Source organism: Perna viridis, chromosome 4, assembly GCF_037379345.1.
Source record: "Perna viridis isolate PV_CMFRI_1.1 ecotype Kerala chromosome 4, ASM3737934v1, whole genome shotgun sequence".
Taxonomy (NCBI): domain Eukaryota; kingdom Metazoa; phylum Mollusca; class Bivalvia; order Mytilida; family Mytilidae; genus Perna; species Perna viridis.
In genome coordinates, this window is record NC_142448.1 from 25,082,351 (window position 1) to 25,093,311 (window position 10,961).

A 10,961-nucleotide genomic window follows, 5' to 3' on the forward strand; every position below is an offset into this window, starting at 1 on the left:
AATTCATTTCGTGGTTATATCTAAACACATCAAATTAATTTTGAATTTATTATGATAAAGAATCAATTTTATGTGAAACTAACCACATATTTTACAAATTCTATTTAACTGGGAATAAGATGTGTTTATGCTTCCAAATTCAACCATAAATGGGGAACACATGTGAATTCAGTATGCATAAAAATATTGTTTTATTGTACCTTGCCAAGACATTAACACATACAAAAGTGTTTACAAAGGGCTCAAGGATGCATGAAGCCATTTTTCTTTTTTCTGTACTGAGAATATTTTTCGTGCATGGAGCATTTGCATATTCAAAATAGTATACTATTTTACAAATTTATTCCAATGAACATTAATAATCATGAGTAAAATGGCATAAAATGTTCCATTCTTTTTCACAGAAAAATTTACTACAAACTCCTCATTTGATGCAGTAAAGCTGCTTTACAGATTTGCTCCAAAGTGTCTAATTTTTCTGCAATGGTACTGCTCCCATCCTAGTGGGGTCCTGTGAGGGGTAATGTACTGTAGGCGTTTGGTTCCTCTGAGGCTGCTGAGGAGGGGGTCTCATTGGCATCATACCTGGGGGTGGAGGTGGTAATCTTGCACCTAAAATTAAGAAATGTGTATATAATTCTGAAATAAGTTACCTGAAAATGAAATGAACAATATTTGGTATTCAATATGCATGTATAGTAGAATTATTAAGCAAGTAATACCACAAATATGGTCATTGTTATAGTGTACTAGTTTTTGCTATCTTTAACTATTTAACATCTATAAAAAAAAATACAAAAATTAAACCTGTAAAAATAAAATTCCATCCAACAAAACAACATCCTAGTTTCCCATCCAGAGGTTCCTTGCCATCAAATTTATTAAAAGTTTACTGTATGGTCTGGATGAGTATATTAAACTTTTACTTCAAAAACAGATAAAGTTAATTTTTTGAAGGATATGCATTACATTCTTTTAGTGTTTTTAATGTGGAATTTCAGATTAAGATACAAAATGAATTGAAAGAAACAATAAAATGCTTCATGGAGTGCAACTAGATATGCCTGCAGAGGTCGAAACCTGAACAGATAGTGCAAATATTAACCAAAAATTTAAGCTTAATACAGCTTAATGAAATTTAACATCAAATTAAGTATTTGACATGAAATAAATAAAACTCAAACCAAAGCACATATTTAAGAGAAAAAAAGTAGTTAACATTAAAAAAATGCTTCATTGAAATTGCTGGAAAGGTTGTTGAGTAATAGTCCAAATACATAAAATCACCAAATTTGTGTATATATTAAGTCCCATGAACTCAAAAACAAGAAAAGATGAAATTCATAAAAATCAAAAAGGACCTCATATCATTAGAAAGAAACAAAGTTCTACAAAAATTTGTGGCAGCATATTAAAGTTAATGTGGAAAGTGTGATGAACAGACAGACAGACAGACAGACAGACAGACAGACACCAGTATACCATAATACATCCCGTCTAAACAGATGAGCATATAAAAACCAATAGAAAACCAGAAATTAACGAAATCAGAAGTAAACATATGATCAACCAATAAAGAATATCATACTACTATAAGGTGAGAAAAAGGTAATATTCACTTACCTGGAGGAGGTGGGCCCCTAAAGAATGTGAATGGTACAAAGTTTGGAGGAGGGCCTCTTGGTGCTCCTGGGGGAATAGGATGCCTTGGTGGCATCATCATAGGAGGCGGAGGTCCATTCAAATTGAAGAAATTATTGTTGTTTACAATCTCCTCTGGTGGCTGAGGTAAGGCTAAAGTGGTCAAACATACAAAATAAGAATTAATCTTTATAGCCCAAAAATGTTTACAAGGTGCCTAGACCAATATCGATTTTGTTTATTTATTGTTATTATCAACTTATCATAAAAAACAGAGAATGACTCTCAGTAGACACTACTTATTACAATTATGTAACAGTATAAACTTGTAGAACTATTGCAATATTTTACCGGTAGTCAAAACTTAATAAAATAGCAATAAAACTTGTACAATAATTCAACGTCAGTGACATCCTATGTAAGTATTTACATAAATACATAAACATAAATGGCTCAAACTTGCTCTACCAGAAGTAATGTTTCTTTTTTTCAGAAATGATGTATGATTATTGAAACTTTAAAAGCAAAAGCACAGTGTGCTTTATAGGACGTCTTGTATATACTCATTTGTTGTGACATTATCCACAGAGAGTACAAACAGCTTTGTTCCTCATTCACAAAGCCTAAATTCATAATAATATTGGTGTGTCATGTAATTCAGTTCAAAACCACTTTTACATTAACAAATAGATTTGTCAGATCTTATACCTCCAGGAAGTCCAGGGACTGGTTCCAGATCTGGTTCATCCTCATCTTCATCCTTCTTTGAACTAGCTCCCTGCTGAGCCTGAGATCTACCCCATTTGATAGTCAGTCTCCTTCCTCCTAAGATCAGTTTGTTGAATGTTTTTTCTGCTGCAGCTTCGGCACCTGATCGTGTAGTAAACTGTACAAATGCACATTGTTGTTTGGTGACAACATTAATGGATCTGATCTCACCATACTGGTAGAAATGATCTCTGCAAGGAAAGACATATGCATGTAATATGTTAAATTTATAAGTGTCAAATGTTTTAGTATTGTACTAATAATGCACTGTGCTGATTACTATGTTCAATTTGCAATATGGAGACACTAAAGTCCCTGGAATAAAACATGAGCTTACATGCCCAAATTAAAAAAGAATTGGCAAAATGAGGAAAATTCACAATACTGACATTATAATTATCCAATACTGTAGTTTAAAATATTTATAACATTAATATCATGAATATTTTGAGTAAAAACACATCAGAAAATTCATGACTAATACATCCTATTTTGTTCAAATTGTAGACTGGGTAATGGCAGTCTTTAAGCCAAGACAGTAAATGTGGCAGCAAGTCTGGCAGGGCACTTTGTCATGTTCTGTTGAGATAAATGTATTCTATAATGATGTTTTATGGGTAACATCATAGTTCATTTAATGTTATGTTGTCATTGTCAATTGTAAGATTCACAGCAGTTGCTCAAAATATACCATATCAGAGAGAAACAACAATGGAATAAAATGATGACAAAATCTCCTAACACAAGCACTGCTGTCTGGTTAAATTTTGAAGCAGAATTTTAACCAACAACAAGTGTCTTAGTCAGCCAGCAATTTTAACCCAATCTACAGATAGGTTTGTGGTAATTTAATATTGCAAATATCTTTATACATTATATTATATGTACAAATAAACAAAAATGCAAAGACCTGCTGGGTTTAAAAATTACTCTATTTTCTCCATTTATCAAGTGAAAAAACGAAAAAATAAAAACAAATACTAACAATGATAAAATTAGGTTTCAAAATGCATTTCAAAACAACCAATACTAAGACTTATATGTTCTGTAGTCAATTTCACAAAAAAGTTGTTAATGTTAAATCATGTCTCTTTCTATCATGACATCATTACTTATGACTAGTTTTATACTAATGATTATTGTGTGAAATTAATTGCTGAAACTTACTTCAACTCTTGTTCATCAATCTTTTCACCTAAGTTTCCAACATATAATGTAGTGATAGTTTTATCCTCTGGTGGTGTTAACTTTGGCATATCACTGTACCGTCTCATCAATTTCTCAGCCACCGGGTCATTTACACCGTAAAATCTGTCTTTGATGTTCTGATCGGCCAGTGGGTCATCAGGATCTGTTGGCTTGTCATGCCTGAAAGTAGACAATCAATCAAGTATATTGTATTGTAATGAATTTACAATTTACATGAGTTCAGAGGATTTTATGCTTGACAGACAGCTTTGTGTTGACAAACTAAATATGAGGCCCTTCAATATTAATTTCTTGATTCTCAGACCATTTTTCAGAAACAATTGAGGAAGAGAAACATTTCTTATTAAATGGTAACAAGATAGCAGTGCTTTACAACCAAGTAATTAAATTTTGATGCCTACTAGTGATCTAAAGGTAGAAAATTAGGTCTAAATCATGTTTTTTTTTCAATTTTTTTTTAATCTTGAGGGAGACAGATTACTTGTACTATTGAAATTTAACATATTTTATGCTATCGAGTGCTTTCATGACTTCAGAAAAATAATCAATAATTGAATTACTCTTAGAACACTTCTATACAAGTATGGTATAAGAAAAACATAAGTTATTTTAAAGACCATGATACATGTATCTACATTTTAAAGCATAATCTTTTTAGGGTAAAAATACAGAACTTTCTGACTATTCAGTTTATAATATTTACTCCCTTTTACTTCACCAGTGTACATGTATGTCAATAAAGCTGACAATAGAAATGTCAATTTGGTATACCAGATGCTGCTAACACAGTTCTGCATATAACGTTACCTTCGAAATAAACAGATATCATGTAAATTTCTGTTGGTCAAAATGACCAAAACCAGACAAGAAAAATCATTTCAATTTTACACAATGCAAAGGTAAATAAAACCTGCAATGACATGTATGGCAGTGTCTTTTTCAGTTGTGCGAGTTATACATATACTTAACAGAGCCTAATCTAGAGGGAGAAATTAGCAAAAACTTCTCTCCATTCAGGCTCACTTCTCCCAGTTGTCTTCTGACAGGGAGAAGTTTTTATATAGAGAAAAATGTCAATATTGTTATTTTTCAAAGAGAATTTACTATAATTTCTCATGTCATCAATGTCTAGATTAGGCCCTCTATAGTACTAGATTTTCTTGATATACTGTAACTACCAGATTATTGCAAGCTTTTAGTGAAAAAAAGATTATAGCTTTTTTTTAGTGTAAAAGAATTTACCTATATGGACATTCTTCTCCTCTTTTACATTCTCCTTTCACCCAAAATGAACATATATGTGGTCTGTTTCTCTTATAGTATGGGGTAGTTCTTGCTAACTTCAGTAACATATCACTGGGAGCCATAGCCTTGCCAAGAGCTCCTCCTGGGTTCAGTGGGTCCTGTGATAGCTGTAAAGTAAATCATCAATCTAAATGTCAATCTTATAATTTAGAACAGATATTTAGACATTGTTCTTATAATGTATATTTACATTTAATATAGACATAAATGTTAAACATCTATTACAGAAGACTTTTAAGTAAAACAAAGAGCTTTATTAAAAGGTTATGAAGGAGATGTTTATTGATATTTGACTTTGTAAGGGTTATATACTTTATCTTTATAGGAATATTCACTCAATTTTACCTTCACGATGTTCATCTTCCATGTAATTTTCTTACTTATGCATGTTTAAATTCATCAGTAGTTTCAAAAGAAAAAAAACAATAATGATAGTATGGACCTTTTTGTCCTGATGAACTAAGAGCCACGAAAAATTGACCTCTATAAAAATCAGAATATAAACATTCAATATTTTATGGATATAACTTTCATGGTGAAATTCTTTAGGGATTTTTGTATTTCTGAAATCTAGTTTACCTTTAAACAAAACGAAATTAGGTTCCCAAAAGATGTGCTTTATCTTATGTCTCATTTTTAACTTTTTTTCTTTCCAGTAATAATTTGTATAGGATTACAGCAGATGTATTTCACCATTTGACTCTGTTACAACATCCTCTCATACACAAAGTAAATATAGCATACAGAAGAAAATAGAAATGTAGAATGTTATGTAGAAGGAATTAGGAACTGTGGAAACTAATATCTGAAATTTTACATCATTTGAAAGAATTAATCAAAATCAATTACAGAAGTTAAAAAATTGTTGGTTTGCTGTTTATCAACCTACTCATTCAAAATCTACCTACTCATTTTTTTTGTTCACCCTTTCAATTTTTTTTGCTTTCTATTTTTAGTGCATTGGCTTCACTATTTTGGAATTTTTCAGAAAAAAAATCACCTACCTACCTACTCACATCTAAAATTACAACTCCATAAACAGCAAACCGATTTTTTTTAAAGATTTCCTAATCATAATGAAATATAGCACAATCTTAACCTTCTCTTCCATATTTTGTGTGTAGAACTCTTTATTAACATCAGATTTAGGCATGCTGTCTTGTATCTTCAGGGCTGCATCTCTGACTTGAACAGGTAAACCTTAATGAAAAGATGACAAATACTGTCATTATAAAAACAAAGTACAGAAATTTGAAAAAAAAATGTAGAATCAGTTAATTAAATTGTATAGAGTCATAACTTAACAGAGCAGGAGTAATAGAACATATGGTTGAAGTAATTCTACAGGGCTGCTAACATTTTGAAATATCATAATTTCTGAAAAATGATTCACTTGGATTGGAATAAACTATAAGGCAAATTCATATGTTAAAATGATTTGAACTCCATGATCTGAAATAATACTATACAAATACAAAATGTATGTCTAAATTGTACTTTTTGAAAATCAAAAGTAATTTTTTAGAACAACTTCGGGATTTTATTACACCACTAAATCCATTAAAAAGAGGGTACTACACAACCAATATTGAATAATACCAGTAGATGTATTTCTGAACTAAATACTACAACAGTACAACATTTATCAGTCACAAATAGTCATTACTCACCATACTCCAAATCCAACAGACAAGTCTGGCAAATATTCTTAAGCTTTGAGCAGGTCTGACAGACTTCTGTTTTCTTGTATCTCATCTTTGCACCAGGACACCATCTAAAAACTGTAAAAGGTCTGGCACAAATCTTACATTCTTTTCCATAACTCTCCTTCATCTACAAATAAAAAAACAAATGTGAGAAAAATGACCCAAAAATAATACATGTACTATTAACATATTAATTGTGCAGTATACTAAGTTCTGCTATTTTTGCGATGCAAAAGGAAAGTGCAAAAAAATAGTACCGGTGAAATTAATTTTTAACACTATATACATGTAACCCCTGATACCAGCAAATATTTTCACTTGACAGAATCAGCTTAATTAGCAAACCACAAAAATTAATATAGTTACAGTAATCCATATCAAATATCAAACATAGAATACAAATTTTAAAAAATGGGCACTGCCCATGAGAGCCCTAAGTTTTCTTTCTCCCATTCACCTCAACAATTACTGAACCTGTGAAAATGTATGACAAGTCAATCTTTTCAATACAAAATTGTATATACATGTACATGTAAACATTTTTTATTAAAAAAAATAAACATTGTGAAGTGGGTCTCCTTCAACACCACTTGACCAATAAATTATTACATGTCCCATTTCCATCTGTACTTTCCCTTTCATGCAGTCATTATTGTAAATGTGAAAATTTTTGTTGGATCAGATTTATGTAATTAGCTGGATTGAACATTTTATGTAGATAAAAAAAAGTCATAGTCAGATGTCTTTACACCCTAAAGTACAGACTGTAGGCATAAACAAACTAAACAACAGCATTTTTACATGGGAGTTATTTTCCTGGATAATTCATGGAGATGAATGTAGCGAAAATTTCACCCACATGTTATTTTCACATTAACAGTAACTAATATACATGTACTTAATCTAATTGGTAGCTGAAATATTGCTAATGTATTATAAGTACTTACCATCCTGATATAAGGATTATCACCAAGGCATGTCTGACACAGGATGGGAAACTCCTGAAAAAAATGTACATGTATGTATTAATGCATTATACAACTTACCACTATGTAGTGGTCATTTGAAAATAACAAAATTACTAGGACTCAATTGACTGTTCATTTATACTTTTACTGTATTTGATACATCTTAATTGGGCAGTAAATCAAAGACATCAATTTTTTCCTGGAAACATACATGTATAGATAGATCCCTTTCACAAACTCTATTGTTGGTACATCACGCTAATGTGATGTTACATAGTAGCTGTAGGAACAGTATTTGACTAATTAATTGTGCAGTAGAAATCATTCATTCTTGAAAAAATGATTGGCTGTCCATAAACTTCTGATAGATCCAATAAGGATGCATTTTTTACTTGTCAATCATCATTGGATAAGCCTTATCAGCTGATTGCTTGTCGATAATTATTTACCGGTCATAAAAACTTTAATTTATTAGTTTATACAGCAATTAACACCTTTTATCAGATTCATGCTCTTCTTATTAACAAAATAATATTGAAGCATTGATGGCACAAGGATGTTTTGGGTCAAATAAAAGGGCAGAAGGGCCAGCGTCATTCTAAATTGGGCTAAATGGACTACTGATATTGGTTAAAATTGAAAGGCCATGAAGGTGGTCAAAAGTTCTTTAACCCTATATCTGGCCTCCTCTTTTCAATTTGGATAATGAAATATCAAGTTGAAGTGCAACGCAACAAAAATGTGTACAATGTACACTATGATGGAAACAATTTTATACAGAAGATAGTGTGTATGTTATGATAAATGTCATTTGCTCTTATGATTTTGTTGAAAGAATGTGACAAATCCTGGTGAGCAAAATATTTGACATCTAGAAATGCACAAGAAGTACAGCATTACAAGAATCTGCAATTCAACATCCTGAATATGCATCCAGTATGTATAGCTGGGCAAAATGTAGAGTCCATGGTGGCAGTGCCAGTGGTGCAATGTACTTGACCAGTACCCCAAGTTCTGTTCATTTTTACGCTACTGAATATTATCAGCTGGCCCCACTAGCAAAGCTCGCTCTTACAAATATATTTGTTTAAAAATTCATCATTGTGACACTAAAGAAATTTTTGTCAAAGCAAAACACTACATCATGATTTATTGAAGCTTTACAAACAGTAAAAAAAGCTGCCTAAACAAAATGTTTCAAAGATGTCTATGTTATTTGAACAGAACTTCTCTGACATTTACAAAAGCTATTTCCACTTGGAGGAATCATGATTAAACCCTGCATTACACCTAACCAGGAACTTACACATTTGCCATCTCCCACTAACCAAAATATCCTAACACAGAAAATATGATAAATAGCATGGAGTCTACATTGTACTTCATTGAAAAGGGAGTGTACTTATGCATGCTTTGGATTTTGCTCTCACTTAAGGCCATAATCTTCCTCATAAGTAAGCAAAGCTCACTTTTAAATGTATAGAAATTTGTCTACAAATTGATTATACTGACCCTTGAGAAACTTTCATCAAGTCAAAACACTACATCACAATCAACTGATATTTTGGAAATTGTGAAAAATTATGCCTATACATGTGTACAAAAAAAAGTTTAAAAGACGTTTATTTGATCAGATTTTTAAAAAGCTTCTTCTGGTTGATCGATTTATTGTTGTGGTCTAACGCCCGAGCAGCTATATTTCAGCCTAATTCAGGCGATGAACATGAAAGGGATGATAAAAGGCAGTGGCTGCTTGTCCACACATTCGAGAACGAGGAGCCTCTAGAGGCTAACTGTCCACACATCCTGGTGCGTCAATAATATACGGAATCGTGACGGCTACAGAAATATTTATTTATGACTTCGTGAACAATGTTTACTGAACAGTTTTCTAATGAATTAATTTTTTTACATTTTACACATTGTTTCTGTTGTGCTTACTAGAAATGGACAGATTTTATGTTGGTCAGATATTTAATACTTTTGATAATTTGGAAAACTTTGTGTAAGACAACGAAGGAAAGAACTACATACAACTATGCAAAAGAAACTCTCAAACTATTAAAAGTGCTATCAAACATACAGCAGAGAAAAATATTGACAAACACTTTAAATATGCAAGACTTACATATTCATGTATTCATGGCGGCCGAAATTTTTCTTTGCAGTCCAGTGGAAATAGACCAAAAACAAGGTACTTGTTCAATTATTCTTTGCAAAAAAAAAATAAACTTAACCTTTTTAAAACCAAATCATAATAAGCTCTCTTATCCTAATGGATACACATACAATTTTTTTTCTTAACTGTTTTCAGTACTTTCAAAATGGTCAGCATTAAGATTGGAGTAACAAAAGATGGAAAGCATTTAATAGTTCGTGAAATTGACATTGAACACAATCACGATGTGAATAAAACCTCCTATAACCATCTTCCAAGACAAAGGAAGCTTGATGATGACACAAAAAAAAAGGAAGTGAGAAATATGCTTAAATTAAAGGCTAACAGGAAAATGGTACAATATGAAACTTTGTTCAAAATAGTCTTTCATGTATTTCATTTATTATTAGTTTAGTTAAAAACCCAATACAATTTTTAAAATACTCCTCTATATTTACCTTTTATTTCAGATTTACCATTTCTTATTTAATTCTACTTTAATTCTTAATGATTTTTAATCAATATATATATTTATATGTTATATATAGATATGATTTTATAACTTTTATTGTATTTGTATATTTTTACAATAAAGAAATGAATTTCTCGCAATTTCAACATTATTCCGTAAATGAGGCATTTCCGTCACAATTCCGTACATTATTGGTGCAAACTGGATGTGTGGACGATTAGCCGCTAGAGGCTTCTCGTCCTCGAATGCGTGGATGAGCAGCCACTGCCATGATAAAATGAACATGAATCTTTTGGCTGAAGAGTTCATGGTAAACCCTGCTTCTGTTTGACTGATAATGTAACAAATATCTGGCATGCACATGACCGGCTCTAACTAATGGAAACACAGAAAATGTATCCTTATCAAACTCGGCAAAAATTGTATATGGCACGAACAGACGAAGTCAAATTTTTGAAAAGGGAAATTAGTCCTTTAAGTTCGCTTATTTTACTCCCAATGGAATAATATGAGTAATTATTTTAAAATTTCGTATGTTTTTGTGTGTAAAAACAAGAAGAAATGATATTATGATAATAAAATCTTACAGAATCTTCCCAATTTTGTCGATTGTACGTGTTAGCACCTTTTGAGGTCGCCATTTTGTTTTCTAAGACCGACTGGTTTCTCTTTTTGGCGAAAATTATCAGATGAGTCAAGTATTCGTAGAAATATCAAATTGTGTTACCAGTAAA

The 10,961-nt window shown here is 31.5% G+C and overlaps 1 protein-coding gene across 1 annotated transcript; it reads right to left on the reverse strand.

Annotated features, from left to right (window-relative positions):
• Nucleotides 1-327: 327 nt before the first annotated feature.
• Nucleotides 328-10,937, reverse strand: LOC148619454 (pre-mRNA-splicing factor RBM22-like). The gene is made up of 9 exons (XM_088579342.1): nt 10,815-10,937; nt 7,577-7,630; nt 6,594-6,756; nt 6,023-6,123; nt 4,861-5,030; nt 3,577-3,777; nt 2,350-2,600; nt 1,624-1,794; nt 328-612 (listed from the first exon to the last, which is right to left on the reverse strand). The coding sequence occupies exons 1-9, from the start codon at nt 10,866-10,868 to the stop codon at nt 470-472; spliced, it is 1,308 nt and encodes a 435-aa protein (XP_088435468.1). The 5' UTR covers nt 10,869-10,937; the 3' UTR covers nt 328-469.
• Between the last annotated feature and the right edge of the window lie 24 nt (nt 10,938-10,961).